Source organism: Acomys russatus, chromosome 32 (assembly GCF_903995435.1).
Source record: "Acomys russatus chromosome 32, mAcoRus1.1, whole genome shotgun sequence".
NCBI classification, from domain to species: domain Eukaryota; kingdom Metazoa; phylum Chordata; class Mammalia; order Rodentia; family Muridae; genus Acomys; species Acomys russatus.
The window spans coordinates 13,302,405-13,321,763 of record NC_067168.1 but is presented as its reverse complement, the minus strand read 5'-3'; the positions used below and the strand labels follow the sequence as shown (position 1 = coordinate 13,321,763).

General features: G+C 42.3%; 1 protein-coding gene across 2 annotated transcripts; it reads left to right on the top strand.

The window, feature by feature from the left end:
* The first annotated feature begins 343 nt into the window (after window positions 1-343).
* Window positions 344-3,278, top strand: Tent5a (terminal nucleotidyltransferase 5A). Of its 2 annotated transcripts, none has more exons than XM_051140570.1 (3): window positions 344-508; window positions 752-1,301; window positions 2,412-3,278. In XM_051140570.1, the coding sequence occupies exons 2-3, from the start codon at window positions 789-791 to the stop codon at window positions 3,186-3,188; spliced, it is 1,290 nt and encodes a 429-aa protein (XP_050996527.1). In that variant the 5' UTR covers window positions 344-508; window positions 752-788; the 3' UTR covers window positions 3,189-3,278. The 2 variants fall into 2 exon arrangements, with proteins under 2 accessions (XP_050996527.1, XP_050996526.1); XM_051140569.1 differs by having other exon boundaries at window positions 362-563.
* Window positions 3,279-19,359: the final 16,081 nt, after the last annotated feature.

Sequence of the window (19,359 nt, the reverse complement as noted above, 5' to 3'; positions counted from 1 at the left end):
CGTGCAGAAATGGATAAATCTACCCGTATGAGCCACAGGCATCTGCTTATGCACATAGCCAGGGGCCGCGCACCCTGGCCTGGCTCCAGCAGCTCTGAGCTCCGGCGACTGTCCACCCAGAGACTGTCCGCGGGGGTGGCGCTGGGGGGCGGTGCCCTATGCAAATGAGAGGGTGTGGCGAGCAGTGCGAGCTGGGGCCCCCGGAAGCGCAGAGAAGCCCTGTATAAAAAAAGTACTGAAGACATTTCCCCCCGCACAACTGCTAAAGCTCCAGAGACGCGAGTGTGCGCGGCGGCATCGGCGGCGTCCAGAGCCGCCACCTCCGAGACCACCGCAGCGGGGGCGCGGGCGGGGCGCGGGCAAGGGGCGGGAACGCTCAGGGCGCGGCGGGGGTCTGCGCGGAGAAGTCGCGGGCGGCTGTCCGGTGCGCACTCGCAGCTCCTGCGAAGTGTGTCCGCCTCGCGGTTCCTCGCTCGCCTGCGCTCCTAGAAGGGGCGGCCGCCTCCAGGTGACACAGACGGGACTCTCGCTTGTGCTTTCCAGATGCATCAGAGATACTTTTGGTGCGGGGCTGCTCTGCGGGGCGCGGCGGGCGGCAGGGCACTGGGGTCGGTCCTGGGAGGAGGGCTACTCTGGGCAGCTCCAGGCAGGTCATAATCCGGGAGGAGGAGTTCAGGCCCCTCGGCGGGGCCCCTGTCCCCGCACCCGCGCATATCCCTGCCGCTGTCCTAAACCCACTCTTTCCTCTTAGGATTGACCAAGGCCAAGTGGCGTTCGGCGGGCACTACATGGCCGAGGGCGAAGGGTACTTTGCTATGGCGGAGGACGAGCTGACGGGAGGCCCTTTCATCCCCCTGGGTGGCGACTTCGGCGGCGGTGGCGGCGTCAACTTCGGGGACCGCTGCTCGGACTATTGCGAAAGCCCCACAGCGCACTGCAACGTGCTGAACTGGGAGCAAGTGCAGCGGCTGGATGGCATCCTGAGCGAGACCATCCCGATCCACGGGCGCGGCAACTTCCCCACGCTCGAGCTCCAGCCGAGCCTGATTGTGAAGGTGGTGCGGAGGCGCCTGGAGGAGAAGAGCATAGGTGTCCGCGACGTGCGCCTCAACGGCTCAGCCGCCAGTCACGTCCTGCACCAGGACAGTGGCCTGGGCTACAAGGACCTGGACCTCATCTTCTGCGCTGACCTGCGTGGGGAAGAGGAGTTTCAGACTGTGAAGGATGTCGTGCTGGATTGCCTGTTAGACTTCTTGCCCGAAGGGGTGAACAAGGAGAAGATCACACCGCTTACTCTGAAGGTAAAGCCCCTTGGAGGTGGGCTTGGGCACAGTGGCAGGACTGGAGTACAGGGGGTGGGGGGAGGGAGGGAGACGGCGGGGGCGGGGGAGGGAGAAGCACGTCTGGCTTGCCTTAATAGCGGCGGTAGTGAGTACGTTTGTTCAGTTTTGATTTTTTTTTTTTTCCACCAATGAACTAAGGTGCGTGAGTGGTGTGGCGTGTTTTAGTTTCCTGGGAGCTCCAGCGCCACAACTCTGGGCTTCCTCCTTTGCATTCTCTTCTCTTCCCTCTCTGTATGGTTTAACTATTGACTTTCCTTCCTGGACTCCTGTCCAGGGTATATTCTGATTGGTGGATGGATGGAATGATGTAAAAAAAAAAAATTTTTTTTTTTTTTTTTTGAGTCATCTTGTGATCTAGGCTTTGGGAAAATAGCAGCCTGAAGCCGAACTGAGTCAATGGGTTTTTATTGTATTGGAAAACGTGAACAGGTTCCTTCTCTGGATTCAACTGCCTTCTTCTTCGGCATTTAAGATATTTGGTGGTCTGTCTGTTACCTCCCGAGCTGAGGGTGTAGTCCTGTGCCCCTCCCCTTCGGTTTAAGTGGCATTTTGTATAATTAATTAAAGTTGTCTGAAGGCAATTTAGTTCCTCCTTGGCTGTAACTGTAGCATGTCACTGGAGGGACACACCAGACTGATAAGATTGATTGTCTAAGGGGGAGGGGAGGGAGGAGAACTGGGTGGCTGGAGAGGAGGGTGCGCAAGCAAGGCATACAGCACTGTCTGCCTTTCTGTGGATACTGTGTGAACACTGCGCCTATTAGACCATCTTCAGAAAATAACATTTGAAGTCAGACATGACAACAGAACCTCTTAGTATGCTGCTGCGCCTGCCAAAAGCCTCAAACTATTACTTCTAGTCTCTTTCCCAGACGGCAAAACTACTAGTTAAATGTATTTTCCCCCTGTTTTCCAAAGACTGTTGAAGCTTGTAGGTAGTGTTTTGCTGAAACTTAACAAAACAAACAGGAAGGAGCAAAATAATTCTCTGCTGAGCAGCAGAGACGCATTTATAGTTCTTTTCCCAGTTTTTTTTTTTTTCATCTTCTTTTATCTTTTAAATCCTAGGAAGCTTATGTGCAGAAAATGGTTAAAGTGTGCAATGACTCTGACCGGTGGAGTCTTATATCCCTGTCGAACAACAGCGGCAAAAACGTGGAGCTCAAGTTTGTGGACTCCCTCCGGAGGCAGTTTGAATTCAGTGTAGATTCTTTCCAGATCAAATTAGACTCTCTTCTCCTCTTTTATGAGTGTTCAGAGAACCCAATGACAGAGACATTCCACCCCACGATAATCGGCGAGAGTGTCTACGGTGATTTCCACGAGGCCTTTGATCATCTTTGCAACAAGATCATTGCCACCAGGAACCCAGAGGAGATAAGAGGCGGAGGCCTGCTTAAATACTGTAACCTCTTGGTGAGGGGCTTCAGGCCCGCCTCCGATGAGATCAAGACCCTGCAGAGGTACATGTGTTCCCGTTTTTTTATTGACTTCTCAGACATCGGCGAGCAGCAGAGAAAGCTGGAATCCTACTTGCAGAACCACTTCGTGGGCTTGGAAGACCGCAAGTATGACTATCTCATGACCCTTCATGGAGTAGTAAATGAGAGTACGGTGTGCCTGATGGGACACGAAAGGAGGCAGACTTTAAACCTCATCACCATGCTGGCCATCCGGGTGCTAGCTGACCAAAATGTCATCCCGAACGTGGCTAATGTCACTTGCTATTACCAGCCTGCCCCCTATGTTGCCGATGCTAACTTTAGCAATTACTACATTGCACAAGTTCAGCCAGTATTCACATGCCAGCAGCAAACATACTCCACTTGGCTACCCTGCAATTAAGAATCACTTAAAAAAATGTTCTGTAGGGAAGCCATTTCAGATAAGATAGGAAAATAAAATAAAGCAAGAAAGAACGAAAGAAAAAAAAAAAAAAAAAACCAAAACAACAACAACTAAAAATGGAGTGAACCAGTCCTAATTAGGAATGTCCTCCTGATTTTCAGCTTGGCAATGGTGATGGATCGTTCCATTGGTGAGGGAGCAATGATCTCACCTCATTACCCTCCTTAGTCCACCCCACCCCCTCCACCCCCATCCCCTCCACAGTCTCTACCCAATTGGATCTTGGATCTTGTATTGAAACAAAAGAAGCCCATTATTAAAAGCAATCAAGTTCTCCCAAGGGGGGGGGGGAGGCTTAATTTTGACAATATGGGTTTGCAGCAAAGACTCCCATAGCTCTGCCACAGAGGAGGGGAATGGTGGAAAAACTTCTTTAAGAGGGAGGAGAAAAGCCTTGCCTGTCAGTTGAGGGAGGTCTAAGAGGAACAGCATGGGAAAGGTGGACTAGCCTTTGTCTTGCAGGGAGCGCTCTCTTTGGAAAGATCCTGTTTTCCTCATAGAAACAGCTCAGTCCAAAGGAACAGCAGTAGGTTGGTGCTGTTCTCATAACAGAAGAGCGGAATGATGACACAACCCATTAATTCCAGCTTCGTGCATAGCTTGCGTGTTTTTAAAAGCTGAAGGGCGCAAGCAAAAACCAGCCGTAGCCAAGAAAATATGCTCAAGGACCAAAGATTTAACAGATTAAAAATTCCCAAGCAGAAGACATAGAATAGGATATATAGAGTTACTATATTTGTTACACACCGATGCCCATCAAAGTGCCTGTTGCTGTCGGATGATTCGACGTGGAAAAGGTTATTTTATGGTTTAATAATTATTTTATTTTATCAGGGACTCAAGAGAAAATAAAACAAAGTATAAGCTTGTGAATGCCCTATTTTTTCTTGGCAAATACCTATATAGAGTTGATATTGTTTGGTGTGACGTTATAATAGATATGTGTGTGTATATTGATTGTGTGTATACACACACATATATGTGACATGTATATATACACACACTACTTTGTCTATGACCTAAAATAATGTGTCAAATAGGAATGTTTTAAATACAGTGCTTTTTATGTTTTAGGTAGAATCATAGAAGACATGGGCGTACTGCAATGATGACTTAAACCCATATAAAAATAAAACAAATGGAGGGAAATGAATAATATATTTGATAGGAAAAGCAGAGATTATACTTTTTAGTGAGTTTTTTTTTTCTTATTTTCTTTTAACCAGAGGACTTCACAAATGGGAGAATATTTGATAGAACACCTTTTAATTGACTTGACCTGATATTTTGACAGTCTAAGCCCCTCCCCCTTAAATAAATACAATCACATGCCTTCAAGGCATAGAACTTGTGGATCAAGGTCCAGAGATAGGATAATTAAATCGATTAACTGCTAAAAAATGCTTTTCTGGGACCTGAACACTACTTCTTAATATTTAAATGAAGATACAAATGAGTGCATTCTGAACTTTGGACCACTAGAATTTAATTAATGTGAAATGACCCTTTTTAAAGAGCATTTGCACAACTACATAAAGTTTATATATAAGATATATATTATATACACATTTTATAAATTTATCCGATATGAAACTTGTTTGATCTGGTTGTCACACTGCATAGAAATATTTAGCATTGTATCTTAAATTAAATCACTTTGCGTTTGATCAAATCAAACTTTATTTTTCTTTCCAAGAGGCCATTTATATACCTTTGTGACGTGAACTGATATTTTCATGTTCAGTTCAGTGACAGGTAACCTGAACTCATTTTTTCAGCCCTGTAGACACTGGTCTCTAAAACCACATTTCTAAAAACAACAAATGAATTTTAAAAACCTTCCTTTCCTGTTGTGAAGCAATCACACAGTCCCCTTGAACCTTCATGAATGACTGCTAATTATGATTATTCCTCTGTAGACCCAATCAGTTACAGAGAATTAGGGAGAAAATAGCACCCTCACATTGACAGAGTGATTGGTTTTTTTGTTACCTGGGCATCTCTCAGGTTCTCATGGTCAGATTGGTCCAGGTTGATCTGTCTGGACCACCCTTCTGTGCATCTGTATTTGAAGCCTTAACCGGAACCAGATTGGCTTGCTGTAGCAGCTTCCCTGTGAATCCCCACCAAGCTGTCACAGCCCCCAACACTGCCACCCTCTTTTATAAGGAATCATCCTACTCCCTTGTTGGTTCAGTTTCCCTCATCACTGCCCTGGGTTTGAAAAAAATCAAGTGCAAAGTCCTGGGAAACATTCTTTGGCTTGCAGATTAAGCCTGGCACTCACCTATCAGAAGCCACAGTCCAGCCTGCTTAGCTCTCAGCAAGTCCTCTTGGACTGCTTGGGAGCAGAGGCTCATCTGGTGACCTGGTTTCTGCTCGTGCTAACCCTGCACACATGAGTTGCCCACTGTTTTTGAAAAGTCTGGGGATCTCTGGCTCTGCCATAGCAGCAACCTGCTGTTAATTTACAGCACAGGTTTTTGTTTGAAGGAGCCTTATTGGAAAATATGTCTTTCATTTACTTTCTCAAGTATTTATATTCTTTGCTTGCTTACTTTATGGTTGGTAGCTTAGTCAAAAGTACCAGCACATGGCATTCAGATAGAGCAGGCTGTGTTCAAGACAACTTTTGGCATTTACTTTAAACCTTATATAATTTATTTCTATTTTGTGCATACTATAGTCCTGTGAGTATGTAGTTGAACACTCAATGGAATATATGTATCTCTTTGTGGATGTGTGGCCTAAAAATCTGAATGTCAGAGCAAAGAAGAGCTCTCTATGTCTGCTCAGTGCCCATGATTTGTTTGCTTTTGTGATTATCTGGCCTAGTGCACTGTTACTTTGAAACAGGAAGAAGTTTTGCCTTCTGGAGGCTATTCTCATGTGTCCAGTCTGGCATGTCAGAGAACACTTAGCCTGTGACTATGTCCTTTTACAAAGTTTACTTCATATGCAGTAAATTCAACTGTCTCAAGGACTCTTGCAGGGGGATGGGCTTTGAAAAACTGAATTGAGCACCTGCTCTCTTTGGTATAGATTGCTTTGACCCTGGGTCCAAAAAAATACTAGGATGGGCAGAAGATTCAAGCCAAGAAGGAAACGAAATGAAAAGCGAACATAGTGTTTATGCCACCCCTTTCTGTTTGCTGTTGTTGGTTGCTTTACTGTGCACACCCTTGTTTTCAATGCAATTCTTGTTAAATAAATATTGTGAACTATTTTGTAAATGAAATGTATTATGTCGAAAGCTGTCAGCAGCTGTCAAAATAAGCTTTTGTTGTGGAAGAAAAGAAAAACTGTGTTAGATAAAACAAAACAAAAAGCCAAAAAAAAAAAAAAAAAACAAAAAAAAAAAAAAAAAAAACCAAAAAAAAAAAACCCAAAACCCTGTTTTCATATATAACACCTATTTGAATATACTCTTTTTTAAATATTTCTTTTAGTATCACCATTTCAGTGCTGTGGAGGGATCTCCTTGTCACATTTTGTCATGGAAATGGCTTGCTGAGAAGTAAATGGTGAGAAAACAAAGTGGGAGTTGGTGAGGGGCTTGGGGATACTTGCTGTAAAGTTTAACAGAATGTAAGAGGCTCTGTTTACTGTTGACCTTCACCTCCACTTCTCTACAACCATTGCCTGCTTTGAGTTGTTCTACTACAGCAAGCTGCACCTCGGGTCACCCTTGGAATGTTTTGGTAACTGTGTGTCATAGGCAGAGAAAGGAGTTGGTGGAGAAATGGACTCTTCAAAACTGACATGTTCGTATCAGTGCTAGAGGGAACAGATTGTGAATTTTGTTTACAGCATCCAATATTTGGATTTTTTGTTTTTGTAAATAAAAAGAAGTTATTTTTTTCTATTGATTTGTGTCTGCTGTATTTGGTGTTTCATGTGCTAAATATCGGGTCTTCTGAAACCCCAGACTGTACACTATTGAGCGTGAGACATACACAGGAGCAGACCAGCCTTCCAAAGCCATACCAAAGCACAAGAAATGGCAGTGTTCAGCCTCCAGGCAGCCCTTCTAAGTGACCCAGACAGCTACAAAAGAAATTTGGTATTCTGTGCCAAAAATTGTGTCTGAGTATAAATGTAGCAGGGTAAGTGACCCAGAAGGAGAGTTGCTTTCAGTATCAGTAGTTTTCAGTAGACTCTTGGCTCTGAACTTCAATATTCCGGTAGTTCTGAGCAGGATTAGCTTTTGTGAGTAACCAGGCAACCGTGATTCTGCTATCAGTGTTACTTAAATATCATTTATCTAATGCACAATCATGTCATTCAATAGCATGTTTACTTTGTATAAGGAAGAAATATTGGTAATCAAAAATGGGAAGAAGTAGAAAGAGAGGTTGAGGGGTGTTTTGTGTGTGTGTGTGTGTGTGTGTGTGTGTGTGTGTGTGTGTAGAGGGAGCTGTTTTTAAAACCAGGATTGCCCCTTTCTTAGAAGCAGTATCAACCATGTGTTCTATTCAACACCTGTGGCTCTGAAACCCACAGATGTGTCCTATTGTAGCACAGGTGTTACCAAACTCTCATGCTCCTTGTATTAAAGAAGGCTGCAAACGCCACATAGAAGATTATAACAAATAGTATACAATATGTGCACACACACACACAATTACATACAAATACAAGTTAGTTATTTGGTTTGGTAATGGTATTTGTGTGTCATTCTCTTCTTCCTTTGTTACAACCTTTTCATTCTTCTGCAACAGTTCTTCATATGTCTTTGGCCATAATGTAGCTCCTTTTAACTGAGGGTTGGATAAGAATCCTGTGTATTAAACTCCTCCTAGGCTTGGGTACAGCTGCCATTTCTTGTAGAATTACCAGGCTGCACTTAGCTAGCCTATCCTTTCCTTAAGAACAGTGTTTTCTCAGTATTCAGTTCCTATAATAAGAAAAAGATAACATGGTAATTAATAATCAAAAAGGAAATTATACTTGCCCCTCAAATGATATTGCAATGGTCCATTTAAAACCATTATATGTTTCTGAAATGAAGCTATACTTTTTTTTTTCCCTCAGAACCAAGTTTGAAATCAATAACAGGAATGCCCCAGACCAACTGACAAATGCATTCGGGCAAAAAGGGGAAGAAAGGTTATTTAAGAGTACAGTGTCTCTCACCTAGCAGGTCCTATGTCTTGGTTTCCAACAATGTGCTCCAACAGAAGTGGCCAGAAGTAAACCAAGGGACAGGAGAAGGAAATATTCATCAGGAACAGGGAACATTTTGTCATCTCAGAAAGAAAGGGAGGGGACAGAGCTCCAGTGGATGAAGCTGGAACTTGCGGAGAAAAATCAATAACTAGTTAGATAATAACCAACATAATAAAATATCCATGCAGCAACACAAATACACATGAGCTGCTGAGTGACCCAGCAGATGAGGTGAGGACACAAATTTCTCATGAAAAATTAAAAATAATCTGTTTACATACTGCCTCCTCAACGAAGGGGAGATTAACTGTACCTCTTAAGAATGGGCAGTTTTTTTGCCTACATATGAACTACAACTAATGTAGAAGCCTGGCAAACCTTATATGGGACAGGTTAGCATGGTCAACATCAGTAGGACATACTTGACAGCTAAAGTTGAGGGACATTCATACTACTAGGTCCCAGGCCAGTAATCCTTCATCACTGAACAAGGAAAATAGGGGAGGGGAGTTAGGGGAAAATGGGAGGGAGGGAAGAATGGGAGGATACGAGGGATGGGATAACAATTGAGATGTAATAGGAATAAATTAATAAAATATAAAAAAAAAAAAAAAGAAAATCTGAAAAGTAACCAAAGCAAGAGAACTCACAAAGGGAGACACGGCACCAAATGTAATGTGGCATCCTGGTAAGTGACTGAAGCACAAAACAAAACAAACAAAAACCAAAATTTTAAATAAAAATGAAGGAAGTCAAGTGGAGTATTCAAAAGCAGGCATGTTTTCATATTGTTTTACCAGTTGTAATGCTCACACCATATCAATGTGGGTTGGTAACACTAGAGGGAACTAGACACGGATGCATAAGACTCAGGGAGATCTCTAGAATTTTCATAGTTGTCTGTAAATCTGAAACTACCTCAAAGTGTTTATGAGCAACGAATACCAGGCAGTACCCCTTCCTCACTATTTCCCCGCTATGACACCATTTGTAAAACAGTAATGACTTTTATGTTGGAGTGGTCATGCACAGAACGTACTGAGATGCGATGAAGAGCTGAACGTAAAATGATATACACTACTCAGAACTCTAAGAGAAGCTTCATTTGAATGTTTGGGGGGTGCTGAGAGTAGAATTAAAGAAAGCCTAATCTATCCGCAATGTTCTCCTACAGGAGGAGGAATTAACGCAAAGGTTCTTTAGGGATAGAGGATCGTGACAAAATTGCTGCTAGAGTTACATGTGTAACAGTCAATGGAACCTGACAGTAGGTTATTAGTTGGTATTAATAACCAACTCCAAATTTGCTTGCTTATGCTTACCTTTTCAGACAGCAGGCTTTCTTGAAGGAGAGTGACACCCGCACTTAGATTTCCTTTCCTAGTACAGTCACTGCTCTTTGAAACACTTAAAAATGGTGTCAAAGAGGAGAAGCCTTTAGGAAGGCTGAAAGCAGCCATTCCAGCCCAGTGGCTTATGAAGCTAGCTGAGGCCCAGGATTTCTTACTCAGGGACACAATGCACCTGGAATCCAGGGATTTATGAGCATGGGGGTAGGTTATGGAAAGTCCCATCAGGGTCCCCTTCTGAAACTATTGATTTTCCAGCACACTGTGTACTTATTAGTGATGCCAGGGTTTTGTGGCATCATCTGGCCATGTCATTAGGACAAAATTGAAATCCTATTCTTTTGGGTTTTCTTTTCTTTCTTTCTTTTTTAACCAGATTTCAACATAGTAGACTTCACTGGGCACAAATGATAATGCTGTTTGTTCTTTGCATCTATTCATAATTACTCAGGCGCTGGGGTGTCCCTATATTTCTTCAAACGAGGCCATGGAGATCATGGTTTATGTGTTCTTCATTTTAACTGGGGCCAGTACAGTGGTTTAATAGTGTTCTAGGGGCCAGGCACTAGAGCAAAGAAGTGGAACGAATCCAGTTAAGTCCAAAGCACAAAGCTAGAGTTGTCAGATATAGAAATAACGATACACGATGCCCTGAATGTAATCTTATTGAACTTCATATTACAAAAGTCAATATTTGGTTCGTGCTTACACTAACATCATTGTATCTCCGCATATCTGAAAGGCAGGGTTTACTGAGAGTCCTGCATTTTATGGGGCACGCTGAAAACTCAGTTTAAACTCATAGAATAATAGGCCACCAAGTTTCCTTCAGTTTGAGTCAAGGACATTTTACAGTTTGTTAATACCTAACGTTTATGTGTCATTCACCACTCCATCGACACAGAGCTCCCACGGCAGTCAGCCTTCTGAAACGCGGCAGCGCATTCACTCATTTAATAGTTAATGAATGCCTTCCAGGCATGTAGCTTTGTGCTGAGTTCTGAGGTGGACCCAGAAGTGTCACAGCATACCTGAAGGAGATGTCTTACGGGAAGAAGAGTCCCTTTTGGCTGATGGTTACGAAGGAATACATGCCATGCAAGGCACTGGCTGAAGCAGGCAGCTAGTGGCATCTGTTGCACGAAGGAAGCAAGGAGCAGACCGAAAGTGGGGACGTCAGAGTGATTCACTTCCTCAAAAGATGCCCCTGTTACCCACCTCGCCCCGCAAAGTTCCAGAATATTCCAAGCCTGTGCTACAGGTTAGGGGCTAAGTGTTCAAACACAAAAACCTATAAGGACATTTTACACCCAAAGCAACACTCTTCAACAACTTTTCACATAAATAAAAACCGAAGACCTAAGGCACAGCTGGTGATAAAAATTAATGCTTTGTATATTTGTAGTTTAGGGGTGTTGTCATTGTACTGACAGACAGAAAAGGGTACCTGGAGAAGGTGGGAGACAAGTTAGACAAGTTGACTCAGCCTTGGTTGCAATAATTGTTACACAGTGCACATGTATCTCAAACTAACACATCACATGGCTTTAAACATACAGATTTTATTTGTGCATTGAACAAGGCATGGACTGGGATCATTAGAAGGCCTGTTCCACTGCCCTGTAGAAGGTTAGGCTTCTTTTCCAATGAGGACTCACTGGCTGAAAATTCCTTTTTTTCCCCCCCAGCTACCCTGGGGTTACTCACAAGGCTTACCTCTACTTGGGGCTCTGTCTCTTTGTGCACTATTGAAGAATCCAGATGAGGGTAATAGCCCTCACACTGTGCTTTCTTGAGAGTTTTCAGAGGCCAGAGGCGGAGCTTCTCACAGGTGACCCCTGTGTACCAGGTATCTACTCTTTGCTTGTTTTGTAACAGGAAGAGGTAGGATATTTTCAATTTCTTTTTGCTGAAGGAAGCAACAATTCCAAGACTGTGAACTCTTGAATTCCATTTTCCAAAAGGCTTAGAAATCAAAAGGATTTAACTAGAATGTACCTTGAAGTTTTATTACCTTGTAATCCCATTTGTGGCAGCTCATTAAATTCCCTTGAACGTTTCTTACGTAAGTGCGTCTGCTTAACTGTCACCTTGAAGTTACTAGCGTTTAGTCTTTGCTGACTTTTCTATGTGTTGAAAGTTACCATTTCAGTTGCTTTGAATGGGCTGTGTACTCCAGACCTAATCTACCTCCCGCTTTTGGCAAAGTAAGCTACATACCTGTCTAGTTACTTAGTTCCACCGGAGGCCCTATTTAAAATGGGATTTTTATGTAGACTTTTGAGCTGTATGGTAAGAGAAATCGTTACACAGCCTCAACCTTAGTAAACACTTAAAGAACCCTCAGTTTTCCTGGTGCCCTTGATTTGATACTGTAGAGATATTTATAAAGAATTACACAGAACTGGCTTTTTAAAAAAACCTAGAAATTGTCATTGAAAAGTGACTCAAACCTACAGGCAAATAAAAACAGTGCAAAGCTGGAGTGATGTCCACGTATCAGCTAAATCCACACCCACAAGGCCAAGCTCATTTCCGCTTTGTGCATTTGAGGTGTTCTGTATCTGTATTAGTTTACATTGCCATGGCAAAGACCATGACCAAAAGCAACTTGAGTTTATTTGGCTTATATGTCACAGTCTGACATTGAGGGAAGTCAGGACAAAAATCTCAAGCTGGAACCTGGAAGCAGAGACCATAGAAGAATTCTGCATAGTGACTTGCTCCCTATGCATCACTCAGTTTGCTTTTTAATACAAGCTAAGACCACGAGTGGAGGGATGGTATGGCCTACACTGAGCCTGACTTTCTCACATGAATTATTAATCAAGAACAGGCTCCCAGAGACTTGCCTATAAGCTGATATTCTGGAGGCCTTTTCTCAGTCGAGGTTCTCTCTTCCCAGATAATTCTGGCAAGCTGACCAAAAGTTAGAGGGAGGGAGGGATGGAGGGGTGTGTGTGTGTGTGTGTGTGTGTGTGTGTGTGTGTGTGAGAGAGAGAGAGAGAGAGAGAAAGAGAGAGAGAGAGAGAGAGAGAGAGAGAGAGAGAGAGAGAGAGAGAGAGAGAGAGAGATCTTCAAGAGCCAGGATCCTAAACACTGATGTCGTCAAACCAGTTCACAAAGGCAAGCAGTAAAATACTGAACTCACTGGTCATCTGGCACACTGAATCGCCCCAGACATGTGGTCCTCTGTCACACTGAGAGTACTTGTGGAGCAGAGGGTTCTGATGCCTTCTTCAGAACTAATTTTCTCATAATGGCTTAAAATGTGAACATATTAACACTCTCGGGTGCACTCAGATTGCCTATTTCTTTTGTGTTAACTTGATTTCTTGTTATTGAACCACTTATACTTTGCTCATCAGACAAATAACACCTTCCACAGACGACACTGAAATCTCTTGATCTCAATCAAAGAGCTCATTTTAGTCATAGACATGGAATCTTAATGTAAGCAAGATTGAGGGCTGGAGAGAACAAGGGTCAAAGGTGTTTGTTCTTATCGAGGATGGAGGTTTCAAATTCCAGCATCTAGAAGGCAGCTCATAACCCTTCATATCCCAGTGTCAGGGGATGTGATGCCTTCTCCTGACCTTTGTGGGCACCAGGCATGCATCTGATAAACATACACACATACATATAATTTAAAATATCATAACAGCATCTCTTCTTCCAGATTTTGTATTTTCTGATGCATGGAATAACTCAAACCAAGAATCCTTGCTCCTACCACAAAACCTGGGTGGAGTCAGTGAAGGGGCTTTGTAATATTTACAGTTACTTGATTCTTACAATTCATATGTATGGCTTGCTGCAAAACTTTCTTAATCCATAGAGACAAATGGAACCTTTTCAGGTTCTTGGATAGATCTGAATCATTGATCATCAGCATATGAAGAAAGAGAAATATCTATGTCAGTTGATATCAGGGCCGTGCAAAGAATCTTTGGTTATGTGATAGCATTCACCTCCTTAAAGGCACGTAATTGTCTGACTGACACTGGAAGTTGAACACTCTCCACCAGTGGTTCTCATCTTCCCTAATGCTGTGACTTTTTAATACAGTTCTTCATGTTGTGATAACCTCCAACCACAAAAGTATTTCATTGCTACTTTGTAACTGTAATTTTGCTATAAATGTATACTTTGCTACAATTTATAATAAGTGTAACCACACTTTTGCTACTTCATGGATCATAAGGTATAACTCTGATATGCAAGGTATCTGATATGTGACCCTCAAATGGTTCGTCACCCACAGGATGAGAAGTGCTGCTCTATAGCATTTTTTTTTTTAGATTCACTGAACATAAGAGTGGTAGACATTGTTTCTCCTGCCTGACTAAAAAGGAAACGGAAGCTGATGGGATGTGAGAGGCCGCACTCACATTCGCCATTACAAGATGGCGCTGACATCCTGTGTCCCAAACTGGTAAACAAGTAATCTGCGCATGTGCGAAGGAACTTTCCACTTGTTGTGCTCTGCCTCTCCCGTGGCGTCATATCGCCTGATGAGTAACAGCCAATCAGGGACTGACACATCCTAAGCGGAGAACAGTTTCCTATATAAGGGATGGGTTTCTGCTGTTTGGGGTCTCCATTTTACTTGTCGTAAGCTTATGCTCTCCCTCTTAAGACGCATTAAAGCTTTACTGCAGAAGGATCCTGTGTGTGCAGCGTCGTTCTTGCTGGCGAGATGGTAACGCGAGTCACAATGGGAACCACATTGGACTAGTCCAAACTATTGTAGAAGAAAGGAGAAGAACTAAAGCTGAAGTCTCGTATTGCAGACTTTTGACTCCATCCATCAGGCCTCCACACCACACCTCTCTGCCCATCCTGATTTACAGATGTCAGGGATGTTGTTTTCCCCAGTCCTGTATACTTAAGAACGGAAGCCAGTGCACGTCGTAAGAAACAGACATAGGCAATAGGCTTTAAAGGCAAGCTTATGTTCAAAATGATTTGATAGCCATTTATGTTTTCCATTAAGTTATCAAGATAATCCAAAAAGTTAGATTAAATTATATTATTTCACCATGGGAGTAGAAAAACAACCAAAACCAAATTCTGGAAAATCTGAGTTTGCATATTAGGCATAAAAGTTTTCGGACATATTCAAAGAGTATGCTGAAAACCTCTTTCTATCCTAAACACACAAGACAAAGTGTGTCTTTAACAACCCATCCCCTATCGATTATCCATCTAAAAAGCAGGTGCTCTGGAACAGCATAGTACACAGAAGGTTCAGGAAAAGCATCAAATTTTTCTTAGCAGATGAGATCACCCAAATTGCCTATTGTGGGTGGACTCCCTTCTGAAGAATAAACGTGATTTAAATTTTTACTTGGCAGTCAAAATTCAATAAACTACATCAGTGTTGACAAGGCTCCTTTCTACAGGCCACAGTATGGAGAATGAGCCAATTAATCTCCAAAAGCGATCAATTAGCCTGTCTCACTTCACTTCTTACAAGCCACTCAACTAAGCTCAATGCATTTGAATATTTTTTGAATTTGTAAAAAAAAAAAAAAAAAAAAAAAGAAAGAAAATGCCTGAAAAGAAAGGTAAAGAGTGTAATGAGTCTCCCTAATCTCTTACAAAATTCTAGTTGCATTCATGTAACTTCTGAAGTGTTCATTAATGCTGTTTGTGTGCCCATCACACACCTGTTTGGTATGCTGCCTCCAACAAACTCCTTGTTATTTTTCTTATAGTTTGTGACTTTTGCTCAGTTATGACATAGATCTTCCATAGGCAGCGGAGGAAGCCCAGAGTGTATGAGGTTCTCAGTATTGATTTTGATATGGGCATGATTATGACAAGGATCCTAGCATCAGACCCAGAGAGAAATGGCAAGGCCTCCCCTTCTGGTCCATGTATGGTGATTGGCAGTATGTGAACAGAGTGTTCATTATAACTTTCTCCCCTGATAGGTCTGCAGCTTGAGGACCTCTCCCCGAACAGAGACTGCTTCTACCAAGATTAGTTGAACATGTTTCCTTGATCCAGCTGTGTACCACAAACTCATCCTCCTCCTTTATCTGTATGTGATAACGTTTTCTTATTCCATCTCCGTGCAATAAATCTGCTTCCCTGTAAAACATGATACAATAAACATGCTGAACTGGGGCGCCATGGTTTTTCCATCACAGAGCCCAGACTGCCCCATCCCAGCTTTCTGTCTTCATGTCTGTCCTTTTCTGCATTCATTTGTGGGCCACAGTCAGGTTCAAGACTCTGGAGCCAGAAACGATGCAGCGACTTTTCTCAACATCAATAAAAAGTTGTTGTCACTTGGTAGGTGACATGTTCCCTGGAGGGCAGAAGGGGGATTAGACATGCGGATCTAATTCTGATGTGGTATTTATCCTAACTGATGCATTTTAATTTTGTGCCTAAGGGAACACATACATTTCAAGCCACAACCCTTATCAATTATTATTTAATAAGCCTTGGATGAGATAAATACATGTGTAATCTTTACGAAACATTTCTAGAGTACAGCTCTGCTGGGAATCTCGACTTTATTGGTTTGGTCATGTGGAATATATGATCCTTGGCCTGGACCCTGTAGAAAGCAGAGTCTGAAGCAGTGACTATGCTTCTGATGGTTTGTTTTCTGGAAACCAGCACAGAATGTTGAGGTAAGAAGCAGATGTAATTCATTATGGCACAGTGTGTCACCATGCTAGTGGCTGCACCTTAGGATATCAGGGAAGACGCTAAGCTAAGCTAAGACTTAGCTAAGATCAGCAGGCTCACACAAACAGGAAGACAAGATTCTGCAGGACACTTTGAAGGGGGTGACATACCTTAGAATACAGGCATGAGAATGAACAGCAAAATTCTGACCTCTCTTGGTCCCATTGATCACTCTTGACTCCTTGCAGTGCTTATAACTCTTGAATTTATAGTAGCTTCATTTATCCATCAACTGCTCTGCTATGAGGAATCAGTCTTCACAGCCTTCTGTTATCATTCAGTTCTTAAGGTAGGGCCAGTCCGGCACTAGTCCTCAACTTGATGAGAGCTAGAATCACCCAGGAGATAGCTCTCTGGGCATATCTATGGGGATTATCCTGATAATGTTAATTGATGTGGAATGGCGCATCTTAACTGTGGGTCTGATGGCTCACTGGATGGGAATACTGAACTGTATAAAATAGAATAGGTGAAGTGATCATACATTTTTCATTCTTTCTTGACTGTAGATATAGCCAGCTCCCTCCGGCTTCTGAATCTGAGGCTTCCCTGTCATGACTGATTGTAACCCAGAACAGTGAACCAGAATAAAGCCTTTCTCTCTTAAATTGCTTTTTTCAGAATATTCTATTATAGCGTCAGGAACATGAACTAAGACAACAGGGGAGCAAAGAGCTCATTTCAGAAGATCTAACCACCAAGATACAGCATCTTACCTGGTGACCTTGACCACTGCACATCACTGTCTACTTTGGAATCACTACTGCAAAGAACAACATTATCTGTTGGCTATTCATGTCAACCAAGTGAAGCCACAGGGAAAGCCTTTCCTGCCCTGGATTCCTTTTGTAAACATTGTAAGCCCTCAAGGAAGGAAAGTGGCCAGGATCCCTGACAGAGAAGCTCCAGTGGCCAGGCCCCACCCTAATTGCCCTAGTGGTCTTTTTCTAATGGCTGTAAAGGTCATTCCCAGTCCCAAGGTGGAAGAGTGGCCAGGCCTCGCCCTACAAGTAAAGATCCCACCAATCCTTGAACAGGAAAATCCACCAATTGCTGAACTCCTCCAAGATCAGGCCTTGAAATTCCACCAATCCTCACATTGGAAATCTCTATCCTGGAAAGTTTCACCTCTCCAGTCTGCTCAGTCCCCTGCTGTTTCTCACTGAAGACAGCCACCCTCTTGGGCCTTTCCCTCCCAATAAATCTCTTGTGTGCGGTTTGTTGTGTGGTATGACTTTGTGGTATTACTTGGCTCCCAACTGTCAGGATACATTTCTCTTTAGAGGTCCAACACTTGCAGTCTCACCAACTATAGAGGAGTTCCTGGAATCCATGAACTTATATTAAAGGAGTAATGCTTCATAAACTTTCTTTTCACTGGTCTCTGTAACATATTTCTTGCATAGGTGACATCAGTGTCGAGGAATCTTTATCTAAACATTTAAAGGTCTTCTTTTCTAAATGTCCAATGTTTGGTAAATCAATTATAAAAAAGATTATATAAATAACATGCTTCACTCACCCTCCGTGCTTTTAGTCTGTTCCTGATGACTAGGCTGTCTAGTCAGAGCTTCAGGGCCATAATGTAAACAATGTACAAACTGATGCCAGAAGATTTCAAAGTTGGATGAACAGGCTAATCATTTTGGAACTTGGAGATAGTAACAGAATCTCAGCTTGTCTTTTTTTTTCTTTCCATTATCCAGTTAAAAGTTTATATCTGAGGCTGGAGAGATCGCTGAGTGGGTAAGGGCACTGATTGCTCTTCCAGAAGACCTAGGCTTACTTCCTAGCACCTACGTGATGGCTCACAACTGTCTGTAACTTTAGTCCCTGAGAATACTTACTGGCATTCATGGGCCAGACTATGCTGGTACACAGGTATACATGCAGACAAAACACCCACACACATAAAATTAATTTCTGCTGTGATTGGTAATTGACTTTTCTAAAAATGACATTATAAGGTACTGAGGCCAAAGGATATCTTCTCAGAGACTGTGGTCTGGGTGTTTATTTTTTCCTGTTTTTAATCTTTTATTCATTTTGTTAAAGTCTCTAAATGCACTTATTGGCAGTAAGCAGCCCCACCCCTTCTGATCTCCAAATTTATTGACTTTTTCTAAATAAACCACAATCTATGCATATGTGGATTAAATCAATGAAAGACAAGTTCAGGGCTGTTAGATCTGCAATGATCCGATGTGCTCTTACATTCCCTAATTACTGCAGCAGTGACCAGCTTTTCCAGGGGTTTTCCTATAATTAACAACTTGCTTTCTATTTTGATGTGAATAGCTGCTGCAAGAATTGCTTCCCGTATGTTTGTGCAGTGCACTTTCTTGGCTCGATTTAAATTCTTAACCTTAAAATAAATTGCCCCATATTAATGTCTTAACCATAGAAACTCTTGACTTTGTGATAAGTGCATTACATGTAGAACAGAATCCAGGTGACACACTTTCCCTTCTTTCTCTTCTGTTTACTTAATGTTTGCTTTTGTGAATCTTTATAATCTTATTGTAATTATTCAAGAATGGGAGATACTTCTAGTTAGATTTCAAAAGAAGATTGCACTGCACCTATGAGCAGTTTCTGCAGAAGGCTCTGTCTCCTAACATCATTAGGGGCTATTGTTTCCAGAACTGAATTTGGGGGTTATTAGGTAATCAAACTGTAACAGGCATTTATAGTATATTTTGTGTGACTAGATTTTCTAACTTTTGGAGTTATCACATCTGATAAATTTCAGATCTTTCCATGCTTATGAATGTCATATATATATATATATATATATATATATATATATATATATATATATATAATAAACACCTGCATATATGTATATGTTGTGTATAATATATATATATATATGTATGAAT